We start from the raw sequence: 27335 nt of genomic DNA on the forward strand, positions 1-27335 counted from the left end.
ATCAGGTAGGTAGCATTTACTGACAAAAGTACAGTACCAGCCCAAGAAAGGGACTGATCTCTCAGCACTAAAATTAACATGACTGTAATCAAAGATTAGATTTTGTTACCTGCAACCTGCCACCTCGTTAGTACCTCATTCATGGCTCACAAACTCAGCAGGAAGGCCTGATATCCCTGAAAAGTTACAATTCATTTGCAGTGGTAAAACCTTTGCATGATGCTGTCCCCTTACTTCTCACCTGCGCTCCCCTCCACACTAGAACCGAGCCGTGCCCCACCACAGCAGCCCCACCTTGGGAGCCACAAAAGGACAGGGCTCTCTGCGGTCCCAGCCAGAAACAGGGTAGCTTCCTTGCAAACACACTGCAGCTTGCTCTGCAGCGGTCCTTCTGCCCCATGGAGAGCTGCTGGGGAAGATGACACAGCAGATAATGGTCCCAGCTGGCTTCCAGACTAGCTTCTTCAAAAAAGCCGCAAGCTCTGAGCTTTGGGCCCACAGATTGCTATTTGCAAAGAGCATGGAGAGAATGACCTGAATGTGCAGATGCTTCCCATAGAGGTGGGCTGGCCAGGCTTTGTTCCACAGGCTGTTACAGTCCCTGAGCATCCCCGAGGGAAGGTGCAACTGGAAGGGAGAGTACTCATATAAGGGCTATCTGACGCCCAGGGATTGCCACATGGGAAGAGCTGCGGCAAGCACAGCCCCGGGGCAGTGCTGGGGCGGGAAGGTGGAGCGCCAGCATCTCCATCCTCGCTTCACCCATGCAGCTGGTGACGCTCTCCCCCAGCACATCTGCATGGACAAAACCCACGGCCCCACAGGCAGCTCTACCCAATACATGCAGAGACACTCCAGCTCTTCTCCGCGTGGGGTCTGCCAGAGAAGAGCCAACTGTGTGAACCATCGTCTCTAACCAAACAGCAGTGTTTTGATTCAAACTATTCCCTATTGGTTCTCCATGTGTAGTTACCTGTTAATATTCTAATGATGTATCCCTCAGTGCCATTCACCCTTACAATCGTTTGATTTTCTAGCTGTGATTACAAAGCAGCGCCTGCATAAGGTGACTGTAAACATGCAACAGCCGTACATCAGCCTCCTGCGGCCTCATGCTTCGCATCTCAGGCAGGCGGTGTAACGGGAGAGAGGGCCAGGCACTGCAGCAGCTTAGGGGTTGTGGTCAGTGGGGTCACACTTCAGCATGACCTTGACCCCCTCACCCCTCTTGGTGGTCTCAAACGCCTCAAGAGCCTTTTCCAGGGGGAAGCGGTGCGTAACCAAAGGCTTGACGTTGATCCGCTTGGATGCAAGCAGAGCAATTGCCACAGGCCACCTGCAAGGGAAACAGAGAGCAGGAGATGAGAGCAGTCACCAGTTTGGAGCCCCAAGGAAAGAGCAAGGAGGAGCCTGGTTTCATTACAGTAATTTCGTTAGCCCAGGCAACCAAGGGGAGTTTTGCCTGCAGTCTTCTGGAGGCGGGTCCTCAAGCATCAGGCAGAGGAGATGGGACAAGCCAACTGCTTTGGGCTGTCAAGCACCAGGAAGGCAGGCACTGCTATACACAGATAGTGAGACAGTAGGCTGTGCTTCACCTGCAGGAGGCCAAGTAAGTGAAAAATCACAGGAAATAACTGTACTTCTGAAGCCCCGAATGAAAAACAAAACTGCTGTGCGCCGCTCTCCTCTCGTCCAGCCTCCTTGCTTGCAGACTGATCACTGTGGAGTTCAAACTCACCGACTTGGTGCAGGGAGAAGAAAGGAAAAGCCTCAGTCAGCTTCCAACCTCTTTTCTGGCAGAGACTTGCTCAATTTGATTGCCTTGCCACTCCATTTGAATGGGCCAAATTGGAGTGATGGGGATACACAGGGATGCAGCAGCTAATCTAATTCTTACTTAAAGACATTTCTTATTTTAAGAAGGAGCATGACTACATCTCATAAATCCTTCCTGGAAAACAACCTCTACAGACTAAGCAAAGATTCTTGCTCCACTAGCAAGAAACTACAGCTCTGAACAGAGCAGAAACTAGGCTGTAAACACGCAATGCTGGGTCTAAAGCCCTGCCCAAGGAGTACAAGATCAAATAGAGGAAGCTGAGCTTCTCCTGCGTTCAGGGTACCAGCTTTCAGTACACTCAAAGACCTGTCTGTCCACGAGCCATGCAGTTCACTTCTCTGTAGAGAGCACACATGCCTTCAGACTGGCTCCAGATGTATCTTCAGCTCCAGCAAAATGATCAAAACTAAACAAGGCTCTTGCTCATCCCAGCATCCGCTGATCTCCAACAAGACTGACAATGTGATTTCCTTCCATGAAGAGCAAGGAGAGCAGAGCTGGGCATGGCTTGGCATAGAATGTGGCACCTGGGATTTTGACTCTTTGCCCAGAATTAAGATTCCCCATATCCTTTGCCTCAAAATGGACAATGTAACAGTTAGGAAGGTGGATGCCAGGAGGCAGCCAGCTTTTCACAAAGCAGTGTGTAGGGTCAGGGCCGGGCCAAGCTGCTGCTTAGAGATCTCCCAGCACAAGGGGTTGAAGCAGCTAAAAGCTGTGTGTTCCCCCCTGCTGTGCCATGAGCCAGCACACTTTTAGACAAGCCAGTCTCTTCCAAAACAGCCCCAGCACCTGGCCTTCCCTTTCTATAGGTCATAACAGCTGAAGGCACAAATGTTAATTATGATTTTTTTTTCCCATTTTGGCCTGCTTGCTTGCAGCAGAGTAAGGGTTTATTTGGTCTCTTCCTTTCTTTACACCAAATCCATGAAATGGGACAGTGGGACAACCCAGCTGGGCTGCTTTGTTGTGGTCAAGTTTGCAGTGCAGGGCTCATCCAGGAACCAAGGCATAAAATGCAGGACACATCAGTCAGACTGCCTGCACTGCAGCATTGGCATTTCAGAGTGACATATGGTTTAACCAACTGTAAGGAAAACCAGCCTTTTCCATATCCTCTCCTTGTGGAAAGCAGGAATTTCTTAAGGACAGACTTGGAGACACATCAGCCCACGCTGCACAAGACTCACGTGTTGCAGTAGCGGAATATCCCCCGGATATCCACCTCCCGCACGGCAGCATTCACGATGGGCACAGTGACCATCTCAGGCCCCAGCCCCACCAGCACCAAGGTCCCACCAGACCGAGTGGCCTAGAGAACAAACACACAAATACGTTATATTTTGCCAAACAGTCACCAGAGCCTGGACAGCAGTCTTGTGGCTGTAATGAACTGCCCAGGGCACCGCAGAGAAGCCAGGGGAGAGGCAGGATACTGTCAGGAGCCCGTAAGCATGAAACATGCAATAAACAAGGCTTAAAAAGCAATCTTTCAAAAATCTCTGAAAGATTTTGGGATCTAAATCTCATTCTGAAAAACGACTGGCCCTTAGGAGTATGAAAAGTACTTTTGGATTTCAATGGGAGAGATATAAAACTAAAAGCCTGATGCTTCACTGTAATTTTTCTTTCTACAGCTTGTCCCATTTGTCTCCTGTCCTTTCATTGTGAAACTCTGCACTACCTTCTCCACATCGTGCCATTAGGCAGTTTGGGGTAGCAAAACATCCCCTCCTTAACTGCTTTCTTCACCAGCTGGAATTATTATTCTTAATTATTCTCCTTATTTGGACATAACTTCAACTTACTGGAAGATGCTGTCCTACAGCTACTGCTGCGTAGCCATGCTTGGGTTTTGAAGTCTTACTGTAGTCTCTTTGATAAGTGGTAAAGCACCTGAGCATCAAATCAGACAATTATCCCCATGCTGCCTGCAAAGACGTTAACTCTTTAATTGTCTCTCTTAGTTTGTTGTCTAACGAGCACCTTCTCTCCCCCACACCAAGCCCGCTGAAATTAAGCACCATGGGAGAGAAATAACTGTCATTCTCTGTGGCATCCCAGAAGAAGAAAAGCCAATGCCACCACTGCTCTGCCTTGGGAATAAGTGGTACTCACATAAATGCCAGCCTGGATGCAGGCTTGCACTCCTGTACACTCCACAGTTATCTCGGGCATGCAGCCAAGCAGACTTTCCACTTTGGAAGCCACTTCCTGCGGGGTCTCGTTCTTCACCTGAATGGTGAAATCTGCCCCCACCTCCTTGGCTTTTTGCAGGCGAGAGGCAGATAAATCTGAGGAAAGACAAAACAAGTCAAGAACTGGAGCATTATGTGAAGCAGGAGGGGAGAAAGAACCCGAGCCTGCTATCTGCTTCCTACCCCCATCTGATGTCTCAACAGAGCCACTTTGGTGACCAGCTGTCAAATCTCTCAGGAGCAAAGACAGCGTTTATTATGAGGTAGGACAAGGTGGGAAACTACAGTGCACTAGTACCTTCTCAAGAATGCACATAGACCACCCAGACGAAAAGGCTTCCCACCCTTGATGCAAGTAGGCCACCCTAATGCAACCACCTTGATGCCAGCAGCACCTAACCAGGGGAGGAAAGGGTCTACATTCCCTCCCGCAACTTCACGCAGCCTTCGGTGAGGAGGCAGGGAGGACACCTGCTCACTTTTCTGGGCAAGCACAGAAGGATGAGAGATGAGGACAACTTAAACACACAGGAGATGCCAAAGGCTTTCCAGCTGCAGAAGAAGGTGTGCTTCAAAGAGGCTAAAGCATAAACTCACAGATGAAATCCACACCATGCAAAGCAATGTCTGAGTGAAGAACAGCTGCCACCACTAGACTCGAGGGGTATCTTCTAAAACAATCAGTTCGTAAATCTCTCAATTTCTCTTTTGTAACAGCTGGAACACCGAGAGTGTGCCAAGACAAACCAGAAGGCTAAGCTTAACTCCAAAGGGCATGCACATCAATGCTGCAAGCAGGAACCACAGCAGGAACAGCCTGCTGGCATGTTGCTGTCCTGACACTGCAGAAGAGAGGAACCTCAGTGCAGGCAAAGGCAAAAGGCAGCAGGAGGGCAGGACAGACAGGGCAGTGCTGAGCTACACTCGCCCTGTTTGAACAGTGCGGTTGTGTCTTACCAAAACTGCCACTGTCCAAGACTGCACTGCCCAGCGTCTCTCTGGCAATGACTCATGAAGTAGCTTCACTAATTCATGCAGGACCTTAATCCACTAGCGAAAACAGACTGTAAAAAACCACGTTATACACACACTCAGCAAGTTAACCTAGGGAAGATCCTACAACAAGGCAAAAACCCACAATTCACTTTTGCATTTTCCTTCCCTGGCTCTCAAGATTATTTGCTATTGCTCATACCCTCAAGGATACCTCTCAAAGAGCACTAGGCAGAGGCAAAGTTGCTCTGACCTTGCTCCCTGATGGCCTAGAATCACCTGGCTATGGACAACACAGCACTGAGAACATGTGTTTTGGGTTTGTGTGGTGGGGTTTTGGTAGCAGGGGAGGGGGCTGCAGCGGTGGCTCCTGTGAGAAGCTGCTAGAAGGTTCCCCAGCTCCAAGTCGGACCCGCCTCTGGCCAAGGCCGAGCCCATCAGCGACGGTGGTAGCACCTCTGCGATAACACATTTAAGAACAGAAACCTGCAGCAAGGGAGGAGATTGGAATGTGAGAGAAACCCCTATGCAGACAGCAAGGCCAGTGGAGAAGGAGGGGGAGGAGGTGTGCCGGAGGAGGGGATGCCCCTGCAGCCCATGGCGTGATGGCAGGCTGTCCCCCTGCAGCCCATGGAGGGGAGCAGAGGAGCAGATGCCCACCTGCAGCCCGTGGAGGACCCCACGCTGGAGCAGGGAGATGCCTCCAAAGATGGCCATGACTCCATGGGAAAGCCCACGCTGGAGCAGACTGTGACTGAAGGACTGCAGTCCGCGAACAGGACCCACGCCAGGGAAGTTCATGAAGAACTGCAGCCCACAGGAAGGACTCACACTGGAGAAGTTCGTGGAGAACTGTCTCCCATGGGAGGAACCCCACACTGGAGCAGGGGAAGAGTGAGGAGTCCTCCCCCTGAGAAGGAAGGAGCAGCAGAGACAACGTATGATGAACTGACCCCAACCCCCATGCCCCGTCCCCCTGTGCCACCGGAGGGAGGAGGGAGAGAAAATCGGGAGTGGAGCTGAGCTGGGAAGGAGGGAGGGCTGGGGGGAAGGTGTTTTGAGATTTGGTTTTACTTCTTATTATCCTTGTTTTGATTTGAGTGGTAGTAAACTAAATTGATTTTGTCTTTTCCCCAAGTTGAGTCTGGTTTTTGCGTGTGACCATAATTGGTGAGTGATCCCTCCCTGTCCTTGTCTCGACCCACGAGCCTTTCTTTATATTTTCTCCTCCCCATCCCACCGGGGGGGAGGAGTGAGTGAGCAGCTTCATGGTGCTTTGTCACCGGCTGGGCTTAAACCACGACAAGATGTCAGGTTCAGAGCATTGTTAACATGGCCATTTCACTTCTAACGGTACTGGATGAGAGCAGATCATGAGGTGTCTGAGGGCTTCCTCAATGAACCAGCTTTCAGCTGAGCAAAGTGCAGAATGCATTATTTGTCAACAGTAAGTGTTTCCCTGCTGTTACAGACCTCTCCCATCCTTTTACCCTCTTTGTAACAGCATGGAGGCTGTTGAGTATCTCTCAAGCAATTTCTGTCACAGATGAATGAGCAGGCAAGCACATAAAAAAAAAGGGAGTGGATGTGGTAACATGGTGAACCTCAGATACGCCATTAACACAGAGCAACAAAGCTGGTGATGATAAAAGTCTGTGAGGGCATGGCTGTACTCTGGTACTCTGTCCAGAGGGATCTTGACGGCACTGTAAATATCTTTTGAAGATCCATAAAATGGTTGCCCTGGCAGGTAGCCACACTGTTTGTCTCTTCTCTTCCACATCCCCTGGAAGGAAGCCACCCATCCCTCTCCAGGCACCACCGGTGACAAAGACATCTCTGGAGATAAGGAGGTGTACAGCAGAGAAGAAGAGTGGCATTTCCCAGGCAGAAACAACCTCTTTGCCTTGCACTGAAGCAGTGGTCTACAGGGGCCTGCATGTTGGCACCAGAAAAGATGTCCTGATCAAAGGTGGAAACTGAGCTGTAACAGCCAAGATTTCCTAGACCCAAAATTGAGGGGTGAGCAATGTCTCCTGCCAGAAGTCCTGGGCTTGAAGACTCAGAAAATTATGCCTTTGGCAGGGACCCACTCCTCTCCAGGATACGCAGCACACACACCCACCACAAAGAGGAAAATACCCCCCTCACCAGGGTACAGTCTTCAGAAAAGTCAGAGATGGGGTTGGGGGAAAATAGCAAGGGAAAAAAGAAGGAGGACAAGGCCACTGCTCTGACATGAGCTGTTCTGACTCAGCCCCAGCGCTGGGAGGAAGCCAGGCCAGAGGACCTACCCTGCCCATTACAGAGCAAATGTGACATTACTTACTGCCAGGGCAGGCGATGGCCACGCCCCTACTGGCAGCAGGAGGGCTCAGGATGCTGGATACGGGCACACCCACTGAGATGAGCACCCAGGAGACCTGTGGAGGGAGTTTCAAGAAGGGATAACAAATAGTAATAAAATGCAGACGAAGGAGGAAAAGCCAAGGCTGAAAAGTAAGGGCAGCATCACCCAGGAAGCCTCGACATGGGCTCTCGTTCCTGTGGCTGCAGGAGGCATTAGTCACGTCTGTCCCTCCCAAGCTCTGAGCATTGGGCCTCAGGCTGCGTGTACGGTCATGCTTGAGCTTCTGCTAGCTGAGCTGCACTCAGAGACCTCCCATGCAGCAAGAGCACAGGCATGGGCACTTCTGAGGCACCCAGAGTGCTAAGAAACACTTCTGCCTGGCATGGCTGGCGTCTCCCAAATCTCAGCATATGGCAAGGAGACCATGGGGGCTCAACAGTGCTCCCAGCAATGGACCAAACTCCCCATGAAGTTTGGTCTCAAAACACCAGCTTGCAGCAGACACAGCTGGATTCCGCCATTTATAGTACCTGCCCAGTCACTAATATATTTTATACTGTCTCACTGGCAGAAATACATCCAGAGGCAGTGTCCTGGAGCAACAGGCCATGCCAGCCAGTGCATTTCAAAGTGGCCACAAAAGTCACTCTCAGGCAGCAAGAAAACCCCACACCTTTCCCATAGTGGGCCTCTGGTTTGCTGACCTGCTCGGGAAGGAAGTCCTCACATCAGAGAGGCATACAGGATGCAGCAGCAATACTGTCAGACCTGGTCAGGGCTGTGATAACATCTTGGTACACCTGGCCTAAGTGAATCACCGCTAAGCACTTACTGAAGCTGACAGATCTGCAGGTTATCAAATGAGAAGTTTACCGTATTGTTCAGAGCTCCAGACACTTCTGAGTCTTGAGATGGACCAAGTCGTTTGGATTTTAAACCTTACTGTGGCTGAACCCCACAAAACTCTTGGGAAGCTGGTCAATTATACAATTAAAGCGTTGCATCTTGCCTCTAGTCAGAAATTTGTTTTCACTTCCCAGACGCTGGAGCTAATTAAAGTTTTGGCTGCCAGACTAAGAGTAGCCCATTCTTGTATCTCTGCTCCCACAGAAGTTATCAAATTATACTTAAGCTTCTCATGATGGTTTATGAGCCAGCTTAACAGGCAAATATTCTTGAAGCTCTCACACTTTCTATGTTGATCTTCTTTCACAAAGGAGCTGAACTCTCCCAGTTACTCACCTTCCCTGACCTTGACTTCCAGGGTTTCTGGAGGCACTGCCACCCAGGACTTCAGATTTAGCTAGCACAAGGGGAATAGTCTCCCTTAAGCAGGAATTACTAAGTGTACTTTTAGTGACAGACAGAGTAAGGCTAGACAGCCCAACACCACTGTACAAATACCCAAACTGTTACTTCACTTATTGGGGAATAAGGCTGCTCTTCTACATGCCTCTAAGGAGAAAAGTGGCTTTTCAGAGCAACAGCAATGTCCACAGCAAGGCAGGACAGGAGAAGGTTGCCCGTAAATACCAAGCAGCAGAATGGAGAAAGCCATAGACGTTATGGAAGAGTAGTTGAGGAGCCATGAAACAAGCTGATCTTCTGCACCCAACTGCAGTCCATTAAATATATCAACCCCCTGCCCCTCCACAAGGGAGAACACCAGTCTGCCAGGAATAAGGCACTTCAGGGAAAAGAGCAAAGGTTATCAGAAGCACTAATACGTTTTATCAGGCAAGATGCCGTATCTGGGAGGAAAGGCATGCTTTAGTGCACAGAAGCCTTTGGAAGGGTAGGGCTAAGCATTAGTCTTTAGCTACAGTGCCAGCTGCTCTCCAGGAGTCCCAGAGAAGGGACCCGACTCCTCAGCAGAGACGTAACTTTCCAAAATTCCTTGACTCCAGGTGTGCCAAAGACACACACCACAGAAGCTGTAGGAGGTGGGTTCTCCCCAGGTCAAGAAAAAGCTCTTCTAGATATTTCTAGATTTGTGTGCGGCTTGTGAAAACAAAACATTTGAAGCCTTAAGTGTTGGCAGACAAAGCTCTTCGCAGACAAAGCTCTTCACAGACAAACTCATCATAAAAAACTCCGGGCAATGCATTCAATGAATCTGGTATCAAAGTACAAGAGGGCCTTTGTGGACAGTCACCTCACAGTTGTTGGCTCATAAAGCCGACACAAAAACAAGGGCAGAAAAATCCCCAGCGGCAACAAGCCAAACTAAACCTATTGCTCAGCTCATGACACGTACAAATATTTGACTAGGGACAGCACCTCCATGGGTGTCTCTGAGCATCTCAGCCAAACACCTCTCAGGTGGGAGATGTCTACAAGTCAGGATCATTACCCAGGCCAGGCATAAAGATAAGAAGGGGCTAATTCCATGTAGCTGAGCTTGCTGGCCCTACAAACCAGGTACTGAGAACTTCCTGTGGCCACCTGGAGCCCTATGGCACATGCTATACAGACCTGCTTGCCAAACGTCCCCATGAGCAGTCTACAGGCAGAGGCAACAGCAGCGCCCAGTGTTACAGGGAAAAAAACACCCAGGCAGGACTGGGGATGGGGTGGCAGGCTGAATCAGCTGCCTCAGCCCCACCAACCACCGCCAGCTCACCAAGCCCTTCCCACCCAAGGACTGGGTCACCCACCAGCCCCTGCACCAGCTCAGCTCAGCAGCAATCCTTATACATGATTCAAAAGGCAGAGCTGCTTTTCCTGCTATAGCAACCACAATCCTCAAATGACAATGCTTTGCAAAATCTGAGGCCTGGACTGATCATGTCCACCAAGCACATACCTGCAGGGTGTGGCCAGCAGAGCAAAAAATGCCCTGGACTTGGCAGCAAGAGGATTTAGGGAGGAGAAGGCAATAATCTGCCTTACATTTTGACATGAGCTACTACCGAAGGATGCTTCTGCAAAGGCAAGAGGGTGGGACCTGAATCTTGTCTCTCAACCCAAAGATGGAAACACAGTAATCAAGAGGTCAAAAATACACCTCGCCCGAACTGTGGGAGGTGGAGTAACAGCCTTCTGAAAGGCCCACATTGGGGTGTTAGCCCAAAAACGGTGCAGCAACCTGTGCTCGTTGTCTAGTCATACCTGTAACTGCTCCTCCCGACCATCACCACTCAGAAGGATCAAAGAGTAGCAACAGAAGCTTGAAACACCACTTCCAGGCCCTGTTCAAACCCCAGGTGGAAATTTCAACCAGTAAACATCTTCAGGTTACCTCAGCTCTCCATTCCTCTGGGCAAGCTACACAGAGAAGAGCCTCAACCTTTCAGGAGAGGTGGAGGAAGCTGGGCTGGGTTAACATGGCAAAGAGAAGGGAGGATCGAACGGCTGTCTGCAACAACCAGAAGGGCAGCTGCAAAGATGATAAAGACTCATTTCAGTTGTTGCAGACAAGGGGAAATACCCACAAATGAGAGTTTCTGAGTGGACCCCAGAAAAAGCTTCTTCATTAAGAGGCGGTGCAATCCTGGAGTAGATACCCAGAAAGGTGAGATCTCCATTGTCAGAGATTTTCCAGATGCAGCTAGACAAAAACATGGCTGCAAGCAGCAGCTGGACTAGGAACCTCCAGGACACAGTTATACAAGGAAGGCCCATTTCTGAAATGCAGGGACCCTGAAAAGGCCATTTCAGTCATTGTGGATAATCAGTGGAAAATGAACCCGGCAACAGAAAGAAGGGCAGCGAAGGAGGACTGGAGAGGCACAATGTGGCTGCACACAGAAAGGACTGTGCAAACCCTGTGTCCAGGCCATCACCTAGCACTACAAGAAAGAGGGAAAAAATCTGCTCAGAGCAAACTTCCAAGAATAGCTCCAAATAGGGTATAAAATATGCTGTGTTGCCTGGTCTGTGTGCCTAGGTGAAGACTAGAAGCAGATATAATCAAGGTCTAAAAGCACTACACGGAAGATGAAACCTGATCATCAAGGCTTGATCTATGAGCCAAAGGCAAAACACAAAGCTGAGGTCATAAGAGCTCAAAACAGAAAAAGAAAACAATCAGTGACCAGAGGCACCAGGAGCAAGCAGAGCTTCTGTAACTCAGAGCTTTGTCATACAGATGCATTGCCTCTTCCCAAAAGACCTGCTCCAAGTCTGAAAAAGGTCTCTAGGCTTGGTCCAAGGACCACTCATTAGCCTCTGGTTTATTCTCCTTGAAGCACTGTAGTCACTCCACCCACACAACTTGTCTGTGCTAGGAAGCAGAAGTTACTACCCTAGTCCGCCAACCTAGCAGAGAAGCACCAGTTGCAACTGCATCTTCTTATAGATCCCAATTAGTGCAGAGATCAAAGTCTTGTCCTGGGGAATGAGGTGTTTATTAGGATTCCCTCCAGACAGGTGCACGCTACTACTCCATTCATGAACAGACTTTCCACTGTGCTTGGGCTGCCTTCCCCAGCAGTTACCTTGACAGAATAATTTGGACCTAGTCAAAGTGTTGTATTGTGGGAAACAGGCACATTCTTAAAGGTAAGAAGGACTTACCTGTAATTACCACAGCTGCTGCACCCATCATCTTAGCAACAAGCACATTAACAAGGCCAATCGGTCCTGGGTACAAAAGGGAGAAAGAGAACATACGCAACTGCCAGACAGCACCAGCCACAGGCTCTGAACATGCCCAGAGCTCAGCATGTTCCTAGGCTAAAGGAGGCTCCGACTGTGTTTCCAGGTGGGCAGCTCTGGGATCACAGCATCACCACAATCCCAGGGTAGTGAGACCAGCTGCTTAGAGAGCAGTTATTGCTACATGAGGGGCTCTGCAAGGAAAATGCCACCCACTTCTCTGCTTCCTTGAGCTGGGAGGCTCAGCATGCCCAGACACTGCACTTTGCATTTGGGCTGCTCAAAATGCAGCACTGTAGTGCAGCATGGGCAAGGACAGCCTCAAGGTCCCCCTCGGCATCCCTGTAACTCTGCCACAACCCACGCTTACAACAGAGCCTAGAAGCACAGCGTGCACCTTGCCCATCCCACTCCATGCCACGGCAGGCAGAGAACTGAAGGACTGAATACATTCACCGTACCAGAGCCAGACACAAAGACTTTGCTTCCCAGAGTGACTCCTGCTCTTTTGCAGGCATGGATTCCCACTGAAAGAGGCTCGATAAGGGCTCCTTCTTCAAAGGTGACATTATCTGGAAGCCTGCAAGAACCAGACACAAGCAACATCACCGAACAGGTTTATGACGGGGATGAGGAAAGCCATGACACTCGAAGATCAAACATGGGTCTAAATCACAGTGGCTAAATACACTCTCACCCTTGGTCTGAGAAATGCAGGGCTGGAACATGTTTCAAGAGGTTATATTGCCTCTTTCCCTCCGCTGAAGCAGCATCAAATGCACCTAAATCATCTACCAGTGAGGTTTGCCCATGCACCAAACACAGGGACCCATAAACTTCCCCACATCATCTCTCCAGTACTTGGTGACTCAAGCCAAAAACTCCTTTGCCACTCGCTCCCTTTGGAATAAACCCCACAGTTGCACACGCACCAGCCTGAAGGCTGCCCTATGGCTGGGACCCATCAGCGGGCTCCCAGACCCCTCATCTGGGTTGAATCATTCAGCAAAAACCTAGAAGACAGCTACAAACCAGCCACTTCCTCCCAAGCAAAAACTTGTGATGTTGTCTGAAAATGTTATTTTAACAACACACAGGAAATCAGTGACAGCGGGTCTGGACAGTGAGAAGTTAGTCCCATCCAGACCAGCATCTCATCCTGACAGCAGCTGCTTGGGATCCACTTTGAAAGAAGCTTCCTGCCTGAGGACTCTCATGAGAAAAGCATTCAAGTGCCTCCTTCTGACTGATGTGATCCTGAACACTTCCTCTGCAGACACCAAAGATCAATCCTAAGGACGTTCCTGCTCATGGAAGTACCAGCTCCATACAGACTGAGAAAGAAGAAGCCCCAGAGATAGACCAGTCTCAGGGGGCTACTACCTTAGACTATTTTTAACACCTTGTGTAAATGCACTTATGTGGGTATAAAGTTGCAGAGGTTTATTTGGCTTTCTAGTGTATTTGCTAGAGTACTTAAGCACAGACTTGCTTTTAAGCAAATATGTCAGTCCTGCCACAGTTAAGAACATGCTCAAGTTTGCAGAACTGGATATGAAAACAGATATGTAATGCTGGCAGCTTAGTGGGGCCACTCAGCACCACACAGAAAAGCAGTTTAGCAGGGACACCACTTTCTATTCCTGTTCTGCTCTAAGTAGGATGACTTTGTTTCAAATGACAGAGCGAGGTGTCAGCAGCCAATGTGGCATTTCCTGAAAAGCAGCAGTAAAGTTAGCTCAGCTCAAAGAATCAAAGGCCTTCAGGCACCATCCTAAGAAGGCAAGGATATAAAAAGGCAGCAGAAAAGAAACCAAGAGCAGGGAGCAAATGGGAAAAGGAAAATAATTAAAGGGTAAAACAGTGGTGACATCCCAGGAAACATGTAAGGAATGTTTGTTTATGTCTGGCACCAGAGGAGATAAACTACACCTGCCTGACAAACCATTTGCAAAGTGGCTGCCATCCAAGCCTTATACCTGTTATTTATGGATCAGAAAGCAATAAAACCTGTTGTGTTCAAGTAAAGAGTGCTCACTGCAATACTCAAAAGGGCCAAGAGGCAATTGTTTCAGCTACCCTCCCCCCCAGGGAGTATATATTTCTCTGCAGAGGGAGCACTGACTAACTTGTAGCAGTAGCTGGCACTGTGCTTGTAGTAGCGGCACAGGTTCCCATTATCAGGAGGCGTTGCGCAGAAGAAGATGGTTGGAGACAGGTTATAGCGGCCAGTTCTGCAGAACTCATCCATTTCTCTTGGGACGCCAGGCTCAATGGCCACTCGATCACCTGCCAGGGTGAAAGCAGACTGTGTTACTCAGGAAGAAGGTGGGCAAATAGGTATGAGTACCACTGAATAACCACAGAAGACAGAATGAAACCCTGGCACAAGAGAAGCATGAGGGACATTTGCTAAATGAAAAAGATCACGCTGCACACACCAGGCGAGTTCCTAACGCTTCCTTCACGGCGGCCTCATCACCAAGATCTTCACAGTTACTTGAAAAGAGCCGGTGTTTCAGAGGCACAGACACAGAGCAGATGGAAGCTCAGTCACATACAAACCTCTCTCCAGCTGTCTTGCACTCAACCTTAGCAGACAAAAAGGCAGCCCTCACCCCAGGCAATCACACAGTGATGAGATTTTTTTTCAGAATCTGTAGTAATCGGAAGAGGAAATAATTAGGACAAAGCAGGTGAGCTCCGCTGGTTTCCACGCTGGAAAGGGTTGTTCCTTGGGAAGGAAGCTTATGGTACAGAAGCACACTCAGGAGTCAGGAAGGATTTATCATGGAACAGAGCCATCTTGATGCTATGATGGAGTAGCCCGGATGCTGGAAGGACACATGCTGCAGGACAAAGAGTAATTATTTAATTGCAATCACGAGGCGGGACAGACTAAAGAAAAAAACTGTGTGACCGTAGTACAACTTGCAAGTACTTGCAAGGGACACAAGACAGCCCATTTTATTTGGCAGAGGAGGCCAATCAAAGCCAAGTCTCCCAGCAAAGCTCTCCACCAACAGGCTTTCAGTCAGACACAGTGACAAGGAGGAGGATGGGTTGAAGTAGAGAGCCATCTAGCTCACTGCGCCGCCTCTGATATGGCCAAAGGGGGATGTCTGGGGGTGAGAGGAGCAGGACAGACACATACTGAATGTTCTCCCAGCCTCCCATTATATTCACCTGTGGGGCCTCCCAAGCTGCATGTGGCTTCTTTGTATTTAGTAACCCTCAACAATTTCTCCTCCACCTTCCACAATGTCAACTTTTAGCATCCACGTCATTCTTTGCCAAGGAGGCCTGCAGGTCTGCTACAACTTAGGTGAATGCTGCACCTGGCTCCCATTGTCCCTTGCTCTTGTATTGGAGGAACCAGAGAACAGGCAACCTTTATGTGCCCTGTCCCTGCCCTCCACAAGCCTTCAGACCTGTGTCATGTGTCCTTGAATTGTCTCTCCAGCTCCTAGCTCAAGTTCCTAATTTAGTCATTCATCATAGAGAACCTGCTCCACATCTCGTCATCTCCTTGTCCTCCTCTGAAACTTTTCGCTTCTTTTATATCCCTTTGGAAAGAAGATGACCAGAACTGCATGCAGAGCTCCAGATGTGCAATGATGTCCTCCGATTGAGTCTCTGTCCCTTTCCTAACACTGATTTGCATTTTTCACCACCACTGAGCCAACATTCCCATGCACTGTGTCAGACCCAAAGGTCTCACTCTGCAGCAGTGATGGTCAGCCCATCATTTTAGATATGCAGCCGGTTTTGCTTCTTCTGTCATGGACACCACTTTATGTTTATCTGCATTGAATACCACCTGCATCTTATAGCCCAGGCACCGTTAAGGTCTCTCTGTAACTCCTGCTAGCTCTCCCATGTCCTCTCCACCCTGCCTGAGTTGCTACCATCAGCAAACTTTGGAAAATTCACTGCTCAGTCCATTTTCTAGAATATTCATGAGCACAGCAAACTGTAGAGGTCACCACGGGGCCTGGTACAGTCGCTCCAGCGACCTCTCTCCACTGCAGGAGGCCATTTGCTCCTTCAAGAACACACACAGCGAAGAAACATTAACAGTAGGTTGTTGTCAAGAGCAACATACGTGGTTTCTGAAGCTTTTATCTAGCTTCTTCAAAAGGCACCTTGTACCAGCATACACTCTGCTCTGCATTAAACTAAAGTCGGACCAGCCTAAGATATCCCAGGATAAAGCACACCTAAGAAATACCATAAACTACAGTGGCCAAGCTGGCTGATTAATAGCAGCACAGTGACAGTCTTTGAAAGAGAAGGTCATGCTGTGCAATTCACACCTCAGAAGAACAGATAAATTTACCTAGCAAAAAAGCACAGCCCATTATCATCACATCCTCGGGGAACTGATTAGCAGGAAAACAAATAAAAAGACAGTTTTGATTCCAATTACCTGGTTTCAGATGAGTCACCCCTGATCCCACTTTGACGACAGTCCCAGAAGCTTCGTGCCCCAACACCATGGGGTCCTTCACAACAAAATCCCCGATTCGACCATGCTGCCAGTAGTGAACATCAGACCCACAGATCCCAACAGAATGCATCCGCAGGAGGACCTCTGACAGTAAACGAAGAAAGGTTACTTGTAGAAAAATTTACCTTCTCAGGCACTGGGAAAGCAGCATGTGTGCTGTCCCTGTGTCCCACAACAAAGGCCAAGCCAGCACTGAAACACCCGAATTTACTAGCATTAAAGAAGCGTACCAGAACTGCACATGCACACATTAGGATGGATGGCATATTCCTGAGAGACGCGCTGAAATACAAAACTATACAAGGATTTACAAATCAGGAAAGCTTAAAATATAGTAAGACCCCTGTCAACAAAAGCTAATACAATCTAAGAGGGGCGTAACTATTACTGGACCAAGGATTAAAGAGCAAGTCTATTTTTTTTTTCCTTCTCCCTAAGCTACAGTTTCAGCCCTGGAGAGTTAGTGAATCAAGTTTCTATCAGCCCATATGCCTAGCCTATTAATATTTAGTCCTGCAACAAGAACATCTGACATGTCCCAAGAGCTGTTTAACGTGAAATACATGACCTGATGAAACAGGAAGCAAAAAAAGTCACAAGTGTATCTGTGACTGCTCCAGCTCTTCTTTTCAAGTGGAAATGCAGCATTATCTGTTTCAGCCACACATTCTTTTCTGGATTATTTTATACTTTCTCAGAAATATTTTATCTCTTTATTATATCAAGGAGCGACAAAAGAGAATGAGAAAAAAAGAGCTTAGTAAGAGAAAGCAGACAGAAGCAGTCATCTCTAGACCTACCATCAGGACCCGGTTCTGGGATTGGACGGTTTTCCTATGGACAAAAAGAAAAAAAAAAAGCATTCAGCTGCTTGTGCCAAGCATAGCCATGGGAATATCTCGTGGTAATTCAGTCCAGGTTAGCTCAGGTAGATCTGTAAGTAGATCAGGTTTTTGGTTCTGTCTGCTCAATAAGACATTGCTGTGCAATGAGGAGGGATATAAATGTGCAGTCCACACTTCCTCCCTAAGCTCACCTCATTTTGCTTGTGCAGTGGAGTAACATGGGCATCCATTACGAGTGAGCACACAGCCAGCTTGTAAATCCACTCTCCAAATTATTTTGCAGTAATTTCCCCTTCCCTGTCCAGACAAGAGCCACATACTAAACCTTCCTGCACTGGAACAGCTTCAAGTTTCAGCTGAATTCTTCATCTCACTGGCTGACAAAAAAATTCAGGTTCTGTAGCCAGGAAGATTCTGAACCACCTATTTCTATAAAGAGTTATATTGCAGTGTTTATATTTTTATTATAAATAATAGGAAATATTTTTACTACATAATGATATCTCTATGTATAACTTAATTGTAAACATTACTGTAAATCACGTTTAAAGTCACATCCTCTTGTAATTGGCACCTCTTTATGGGGTGAATGATTAAACCAGAATTATAAAAGTAGTCACTTGGCCCCAAGTTATTCTTCCACCCAAAAGGTCTGCAGGCCTTTTGCCTTCACTGAACTCCCTCAGGTGCCTCAAAAGACAAAGCAATAATTTTGCTGGGGTTTACATCAAGACAGTACAGTACCCACCTAGCACCCACCCCTAGGATCACGTCTCTAAGAAAAGCCCCACCAAAGTTGTTAGTGCTAAAAATGAACACTTCATAATCCATTTGCTGCTCAAATTTTCACGCATCTTAGAACCCTTTACCCACAGCCCAAAACTGGGCACAAGACCTTTGAGCAGACCTCCTATTCACACAGTTTCTCTTCAAAAATTCAGTGCATATACATTAGTGAGCCCACAGTTGGTTATTTCTCATTGCAAGAGCATCTTCAGTTAGCCAGAAAATTGATCTCTGGATTTGAGAGATGAGCAATCGCTTTATAGCAGTCCTCCACGTATTAGCTTCACCAGTTAAAAGCTGCTACATAACAACAAACACAAGATTTTCTGCTGCCCTACCGCACAGAAAGCGGGGTATCCCTTCCTGCTTTTGGGGAGCACTGTTTTGCGTTTTAGCTAATTAAATACATTCTCAATCCCAGCATATTCCTCAACTCGTACTTTGTACTTCACCAATCTAAACATCACAAAAAGAGAAATTCTAGAAACACATTCTCAAAGCGCTGCTCTGATAAAATACCTGCTGAATAATCAGTGCTGTAAGTGGGCAGGATGGCACATATTCTGTTGACTGGAGTGCAAATCAAAGTACAACTCAACCTACCGAAACTTTCAATGTTCGGAACTGTATCTGCATTGTTTCTATGTGGGGTGTTTGGTTTGTCCCATTAAGGAGCCAGCCCAGAGCATTATTTTTAAAAGTTGATCTAGATGTAACCTGTTATATAGAAAATGTCCAATAAGCATGGAATCTGGTAACACATCAGAGGTACAGACCACCTCAGCTATCTCAAAGGGCCTGAACAGAACAGTCCATGGTGCGAGATAAAGCAAGCCAACTTCTAGCTGAAAATGTGTATGTGGCATTCCTCAGCCCAGAAAACAACACTTTTTTTTAATAACAGCTGTGCCAAAAACCAGACATCTTGGTGGAAAGTGAATCCTCCGGCCTGATCTGCAGAAAACAGGGAGTGACCAAACTGGAAGACCCCAAAATATTTCAGGACGCATGTTCTGCTCACTGTCCATTGTTCACTGAGAAGTTCTGAGACAGCAACTGGTATAACTGAGGATGTGAAGGAGATGCAGCAAATGCTTTCTGTGAAAGGAGACACATAAAGAAAGGATAAGGCACATGTATAAAAAACAACAAGTCCTCAAAGGGCAGCAAATGGGAGCCTGTGAATCAAGAGGAGAGTCAACAAAAATGAAGTCAACACATTATCGCATAACACAGGTCAGCTGTTGAAGTCATGGTGACTCTCCCCATGTGAAACAGTCCACAAGAATCAAGAAAGGTGTGGGAATTACGGTGAAGATGATCTCACCTAAGTTTAGGTATCAACGCAGATAAGTTCAGAGTTCACTGCCTAGACTCCTTATGTGATCAGTGGGGCAATGCAATGAGTGCCATTCACACTGTGGCAAAGAAACTTTAGAGAAGCGCAGGAGGATCACACCCCGAGGGGCTGCCAGTAAGGCCAGGGGAGCACTGACGACCACCTCCAACGTCTCCAGCAGTATGAATATCCCAATGAAAACTCAGGCCTCTGGGTGTAAGTCAGTTTAGAGGCCAGCAACACAGACAGGATGGAGCCAGCATCCACCCTCACAACTCTCATATGCCTTTATAAATCGCAGCAGTTTGGAAACGCATTCTTGAACTACAGGGACCGTCCGTCTCAATTCTCTCTCACTGTGGCAATGCCTTTTATTTCTAGTAAGTCAGGCTGCACGTGCTTCTAGTGAAATCCACACGAACACTGCTTAGCCTTTGGCATGTGTCGCTTGAGCTGTGCAGGAATGGTAAAAAATCAACTGCTTCCTTGATAATCATCCCCCAAACACACTGCTGCAGGTATCCAAAGTCTGCGCATTTGTAACAGTCCTCCTGCCAGAACTGTTTGTACAGAAAACTGCCTGTCAATGTTTGCCTACGTAAATCTTCCTTCCCCGATTTGGCACTTGCCAAACTGGCAAACACAAGCCTCCAGCAGCGCCGCAACGATTCAGCTCCCAGCAACTTCCAAGTGCTCGCAGTCAGAGAAGCAGAATCGGTCTGAAGCACCAACCGAAAATAAAGGCCTCCCTCTCCAGGGGGTTACCCCACCACAAGCACAAGCGTGACCCGTGCGGCCGCTCCCTTCGGACTCTCCTTCTTGCTTCCCACCTGGGCTCTCACAAGCCCCAAGCAGACGGGAGTCGCTACCGAAGAGCACCGGTTCCCCGTCCCCTCCACTCCCCTCCATCCCCCGGCCCTCAGCCATGGGGTAGCCCCGAAATTTGCCCCGCCCCGAGCACGGGGGCAGCCGCTGCCCTTCCCCGCTCCCAGCCCGGGGGCAGTTCAGCTCACTGACCCGGCATCGGTCGGAGAGAACCGGGGGTCCCCGGGGGCTCAGCCCGAGCGGCCTCCCGGGCCAGCGGGGAGCTGCCCGCCCGCGCTGCGGCCCAGTCCGGCCCGGCTCCCCCCCACCCCGGCCCGGCCGCCCCGGACCCGCAGCGCCGCCGAGCACCGCCCCGCTCCCGGTCCCCTCCGCCCGGGGCCTCGCCGAGCCGAACCACGGCAGCCCCGGGGCGGCCCGCTCCCCCACCCCGGCCCGTACCAGGCGCAGGTCGCCGGCTCGGTGCACCACCACGGCCAGGTTCTGCCCCGGCGCTGCCATGGCTCGGCTCGGCTCGGCTCGGCGTGGCGCCCGGGTCCAAGGGCCGGCGGCGGGGCCTCCCGCGGTGGGGCCGCCTCTTTGCCCCCCGGCCGCCCTCCGCGCCAGGCCCGGCGCCGCCCCCGCGGCACGGAGCGGGCAGGGCCCGGCGCCAGGCCCCGGCTCAGGCCCCGGCTCAGGCCCAGGCCCAGGCCCAGGCCCAGGGCTGGGCCTGCCCCGCGGGGCACCCGGGGCCCAGCAGGCCGCAGCGTCAGGCCCCTTCAGCCCCACAGCCTTACCCCCCCGGCACTCGCAGCGCCTGGGGAGCAGCTTCAGCTGGGGGCCCACCGGCCACCCTTCCCTGCACCCTAACCCTGGCCGGACGCGGGCTTGGGCAGGGCTGCAGTGGTCCCGGTGTTTCAGAGCGTAACTGGGTGCCACCTGGCCCTGGCCCTTCTCCCGTCGTGTCCACCTGGATGCCTGCGGCTTCTGTGCTAAACTGAGTGGCTTGGTTCAAACCACCGCTGGTGTGAAGCCAGTGGCAACACGGCACCCTGCACTTTGACTAAAATGCAACAAAATGGGGGGCCGTGGGCTTGCCTGGACGCAACTGGACACAGAATGGTTGGAAGATGGAGAGCTCAGCTGTGAGAAAGGCTTACTGGGGGAAAAAAAAAAAAAGATATTTCAGGGATTCTGGGTATCAGGATAAGAGGTTTTCCACCCAAACAGAGTTGGCAAAGATCTCAAGAAGATTATCCACTCCAGTGTCCCCTGAGAGCATTCTGAAACTGAAAGCTTTGCGAGCTTGACTTCCTTGGAAAAACAGAAAATGTACAGGATATATCATGCAAAGTTGCCAGAACCAGCTAAAAATAGCCTGCACTTCTAATATTATTGCTTCCTCTTGCTTGCATGAATGGGAGTATCTATGAATTTCCCTTCCTTCTGGCAAAAGTGTTTCACCTTCCAGGCATATGTGTTTTTTTCCTCCCTAACAGTGTCATTCCCCGTAATGCGTATCTGAGTCGGTCAGCATCAAATTAGTGGCTGTGAGCCACCCCTGTGGTTACTCTGAGGGCAGGGAAGGAGCGTGTGTGTGAGGGAAGCTGGGACAAAACACCTTACTCAGTATTTACACAGCAAAGCAACTCCTGCCGCATCCACTGCCTCAGTGGATGAAGCAGGAATATTTACATTTCTGCAAGTTACAGGAAGACGGGGAATGGCCATCTCTTCCTGGACATGCTTGTTTTCTCAAGGCACCCGTTCGCGCCTCTCCTTTTTAGGATATATTTGCAGCTAACCTGCAAACTTGACTTGCCATGCAAATTGTCTGCATTGTTCTGTCTGTATCCCAGCGTGGAAGTCACTGTGAAATCCCACAGCTCTACCAGCAATGTGCAGCCTGGCCCTTTGGATCCCTAAATCTGAAGAAATCTGGAGGCATGTACTGGGGGCTCTGCTGGGAACTTGGGGCTCTTGCTAGAATACAAGTCCTTTGGGTTCTTATGTTGGTTTTGTTCCCCAAGTGCATTGCAGGGTGTTGAGGGCTCCACTGGGTGCAGTCCCAGGAGTCATCTTCAGCTCCTGCATCACTAAATCTCTCTCTCCTGATGGTCTCTCTTCCCCAGTATTGCTGATTGTCAGATAAAACCCTGAATAAGTGGAGCTACTTAGAATTAAGCATGTCTGGGGATGCCCGGGAAGCTGGCAATTCCCATGCAGCCTTATCCCTCCTTTTCTCAAGGGAAGTTTCTCCCAGGCTCAATGTTTGCCCTGGATAATTTCTCGCCATTTGAAACTACCTCCGTTTCTTGGGGTGCAGTTGCAGACTGCCATTGCAGAAGCAGTGCTGGTTGCCTGCATGCTGCAGCGCACACCGAGATTTCCTCTGTGTGCATCAAACAGACCAGGCCAATTGCAGGTGTGTTGGGCAAGCCAAAAAAATGTGTGTTTGAATTGCCACGGGCTTTGTCTTGTTATGAAAGTGGCTTCTGTGCTGCTTTGATCTGCTTTTGCGCAGCAGGGAATGCTCTGAAGAACCCAGCCTCTGGCTGCTGCTGCGCCCAGGGTGTCACTGCCTTGACAGGGCGGGGTGGCAGATTTAAAGTGCTTTGGTTTTGTCATCATCTCTCCCAGGAGGAACTGATGGTGCTGGCTCTTCCTCTCAAGGCACAGCAATGCCCTCGGCCAACACAGCCCTGTAGCCAGACAGCCTCTGCTCCTGCCCTGCACTAAGATGGGGAGGAAGGTGGTTCCTTGCCAGCATTTGGGCAGAGAAGTGGCTTTTTGTTGGGGCAGGAGAACTGGTTCCTTCAGCTGTTCTGCTCCTCCCTGCCATGACTGTCAGCATGGTGTCTTCAGTTTCCCCCCCTTCTCTTTCCTGCTTTCCTTCAGGATCAGATCCCCTTCACATTTTCCATCTGTGTTTTCTCTGCCAGTATTTGCTGCCTGGCAGCTAGCTCCAGCGTGCAGACTGGGTCTGCTCTTGCTTCAAGATCATGAGGATTTTGCCAGCTGCTACAAGTCCTCCGAGATCCTCATTTAAAAGAAGTTTTGAAGCTGTTGGCATGGTCCATTTCTCTTTGTTTGCCTTCAACACTGCCTGGCAAGTTCTTTTGACTGCCAACCAAAGAAAGCTCTAAACAAAACATACTTAGGACTTAATTGCACATTCATTTCTTTTTCACTTATGCTTACGGGCATCCAGCTTTTACTGACCACAGAGGTCATTCACATTCCTTCAAGCATGCAACAGCGGTGTTATAAAGATCATGTCATAACCATAAGCTGACCTTGCAAAACAGTCCTTATTGCCAGAACTGTTTCACTTTGCATTAGTGTCCTGGTTTCAGCTGGGATAGAGTTAATTGTCTTCCTAGTAGCTCAACAAAAATATGTGTTTGCCTTTTTAGTCAATGATCAGGATCATTGTTGCCTCCCTAGGAAGGAAAATAGGTGCTTTGTTGACATGACTATAACTCAGTTCACTTATAGCAGTCAAACTCGGCATGTATTTTCCTTGTTTGCAAGTTGTGAAACACCTCTCTGGACCGTCTCAGGTGAGGAGAGGGGTGGTATGACCTCAGGGGGAGTCATATCCATGTCTAGGAGGAGGAGCTCCCCCGAAACAAAGGGCAACGCCGCAGGTCACACCCCCCCCAGTTCCCCATGGAGGGTGAGGACATGGAGGGTTTTGGACCCCAGGCTCCTTGCAGTGATCTTTCAGCAGTTCCACGTGGTGGGGCAGCCTTGGGTGTAGTGTTGGCATGGGGGCCCTGTGTGGAGAAGGGAAATATCTGCTGTAAGTATCAGATGGCAGTGCAAGCCTTTGCCTGGTCCAAAATGTAACCAAAGGGCTAAATTCCCTGTAGCCTGAGCCCAATCTCTCCACCTTCATGAGTTCTCCATCTCCATGCACAGCTCAAGTAGAACTTACATTGGATGCAGCTACTTCTATTCCCTTCCCCTTATTTACCCTATAAATTATTTCCATGTTTGCCTGGGAGGCGTTGTCACCCTTAGGAGGGTCCCTCTGAAGCTCTTGCACATCCCAGCATAGCAATTCTATTTCTGACCAATTAGATCAAGTATTTTCTCCCAAATTGATGCAGAAAATTCTAAGACGCCTATCCAGATCTACCGGCACCTTTGACAACAGTTAGAAAAAGAAACCAATTAAAAAATACAGTAATAACTTCTTTCTCCCAAAGAGAGAAGATGCCGTAACAGCACCTCAGACATAAAGCCACCATCTTGTGACAGCCTTATCTCACCTCCAAACCAAAGTAAGCACGAGTGTTAGGGCTGCGTAAGGTAGGTCACGGCCACCAGACCTAGATTCAGATTAAGTCTGCAAATGAAGTTCAATAATCCTATGGAATATCTCCAAGTGTGGGCAATTATATTCTGAAATAATAACACCAGGTTGTATTTTTAAATATTAACTCCCTGCAGAGACAAGCCCTCAGAGAATTTTATCTTGAGAGGATTTATTCCAAAAAAAAAAGAGCCTCTATTGCTGAACGTGCCAACAGCGATGCAGCTCAAAATACCTATCAACACTCCTTATTTTAAAATGTTTAGTCATACCCCCAAAACCCATTCCTTTGCTTTTTTGGGTCTTCAAGTGCACGACCACAGAGCTTGCCCCTGCTCCTTGTCCTCTGAGCACTTCACCAGATGCTCCACTGGGAAGATAGATAGAGGAATATATTGGTATCCAACATTTCTAACTGGCCAGCCAGCTGGGTGAGGGCAGGAGAACATCCTGGGAGCCTTTGTGGCTGCTGGTTATAAATTTTGCAGCATTGTTCTGTTCTGGGTCAAAACCTTCAGCCATCCTTGTATGTACATGCCAGCACTCACTCCACCTTTTCTGTGGATGCCATGATTCAATCAGTCAGATATTTCCTAAACACGTAGTTATTTGCGTAGCTCCAATTTATAATTTCCTCAGAAGCCATCCTCAGCTGCTGAATTCCTTGTCCACACCTGCTGGCATCCTTGCATGCTGACAAGACATCACACTTCATATCATCCCATCAATTAATAGTTAATGTAATTTTTCACAGAAGAGTACAGCTCGGGGAATCATTTGAAATGTCCTTGTGAGACAACCCTTTAGCAATCGTGTGTCAGCTTTTTGAGACCATGAAGGCATGTGCATTCCCCCTTCCTGGGAGAGGTGGCTGTACCCTTCACATCAACTGTCTGGGTCTGTCCTGGTCCCAAGCCTGAGGCAGGACCAGAAGTAAGGTGGCTGAACAGCCCCTCTGCACAGCATGTTTATTCTCAGAAATACAGAGCTTACAAACAACCTCTTTTGCAAGTGAGCTTTGCCTGAATGGCAGCAGTGGATCTGCGACGTGTTGTGTGGCTGGCACTGGCGCATGTGTCAACCTACTTGTTTTGTATGTCCTTCCCTGGAATAACCCAAGCCCACAGATGCAGTAGTGTGAGTCACCTAAGAGGCTTGCAGGCTGCGCAAGGGCAGGGTGCAAACTGCCACGTAGTCACCCAAGACAGTTTGGTGGAGTGTAGGGTTTTGAGGCCAGGGCCACAACCCGGAGAAACTCTGCTTTCCTCTATGACTAACTTTGCATGCCCAGAAACACCCCTCTTCAGCCAGATTTGCTAAGACATCGGACAATGGCAGAGCTCTATACCTTTACATAAGTGCCTAGTGGTTAAAGCACTGGCTCAAGTAAAAGTACAGAGGGGACTGAACCCAAGACTGATGGGAGCAGAGAGCCCTGGGCTCTGGTCCTGCTCCCAGGAGCTTATAAGGACAAACCACTCTCCCAGACACCTGCGGTTATAAAACAGCTTTACAAGCAGCAAGATCTTCTTGCTAATGTATTTTCAAGTCTCCCATACTGCTTCCTTCCTTGCTCTGATGTTGCACCCCATGAGCAGGTAAATCCCACGCTACCATATCCACGTAACAGCATTGTTCTCTTAACAGTGTTGCTGTGTCCCCATCTGCCTGCTCTGATCCCCTTCTGTTTGAAGTACAATTTTACTGACTTTATGGCCACTTTTCACTCAAGAGACTGCCAAATCTCCTCTGTGTCATGGTTTAACCCCAGCTGGCAACTAAGCCCCACACAGCCACTTGCTCACTCTCCCCTGATGGGATGGGGGAGAGAATTGGAAGAATAAAAATGAGAAAACTCGTGGGTTGAGATAAAGATGGTTTAATAGGGAAAGCAAAAGCCGTGCACGCAAGCAAAGCAAGGAATTCATTCACCACTTCCCATCAGCAGGCAGGTGTTCAGTCATCTCCAGGACAGCAGGGCTCCATCACCCGTAACGGTGACTTGGGAAGACAAACACCATCGCTCCAAATGTCCCTCCCTCTTCTTCCCCCAGCTTTATATGCTGAGCATGACGTCATATGGTCTGGCATGTCCCTCCAGGCAGTTGGGGTTAGCTGTCCCGGCTGTGTCCCCTCCCGACTTCTTGTGCACCCCCAACCTACTCACTGGTGGCGTGGGGTGAGAACCAGAAAAGGCCTTGACCCTGTGTGAGCACTGCTCAGCAGTAACTAAAACATCTCTGTATTATCAACACTGTTTCCAGCACAAATCCAAAGCATAGCCCCATACAAGCTACTGTGAATAAAATTAACTCTATCCCAGCCAAAACCAGCACACTCTATCAACCACCTCGCCAGCCTTACTGCCATTCATGGGAACCAAGCACTACCATCAGTTTCCTAGGCTAGTAGTCTGCCTGCATGTGCTCATGCTGCATGTTGGTGGACTATAACCAGATCTGCTTCTTGGTCCAAACCATCAGAACATGACATTTGGGCAGCAGGTGTTTAATACAGGAGACTTGCCTGGATTAATCATTAATGTTTAATCCACGACCCTCCATATGCCACAGCTATGCAATACCCTACTGAAATTCCTGCCTGAATTCAAATTTGATACTAACCTTGCACAGGTGAGTAAAAGACACCAACAGTCATGTTTTAAATGCCCCTAAGAGCCCAATGTCCTTTGCCTATATCCTCTCTCTAGCTGTGGCTAATCTGCAATGCATCACAGCAGCAAAATAAAACCC

The 27335-nt window shown here is 49.0% G+C and overlaps 1 protein-coding gene across 1 annotated transcript; it reads right to left on the reverse strand.

Annotated features, from left to right (window-relative positions):
* Position 1: 1 nt before the first annotated feature.
* On the reverse strand, positions 2-20916 carry SORD (sorbitol dehydrogenase). Its single transcript, XM_069797681.1, has 9 exons — positions 20724-20916; positions 17291-17324; positions 16410-16574; positions 14110-14269; positions 12442-12560; positions 11900-11965; positions 3959-4134; positions 3031-3152; positions 2-1336 (listed from the first exon to the last, which is right to left on the reverse strand). The coding sequence occupies exons 1-9, from the start codon at positions 20781-20783 to the stop codon at positions 1171-1173; spliced, it is 1068 nt and encodes a 355-aa protein (XP_069653782.1). The 5' UTR covers positions 20784-20916; the 3' UTR covers positions 2-1170.
* Between the last annotated feature and the right edge of the window lie 6419 nt (positions 20917-27335).

The sequence above is a fragment of the Haliaeetus albicilla genome, chromosome 12 (assembly GCF_947461875.1).
Source record: "Haliaeetus albicilla chromosome 12, bHalAlb1.1, whole genome shotgun sequence".
Classification (NCBI taxonomy): domain Eukaryota; kingdom Metazoa; phylum Chordata; class Aves; order Accipitriformes; family Accipitridae; genus Haliaeetus; species Haliaeetus albicilla.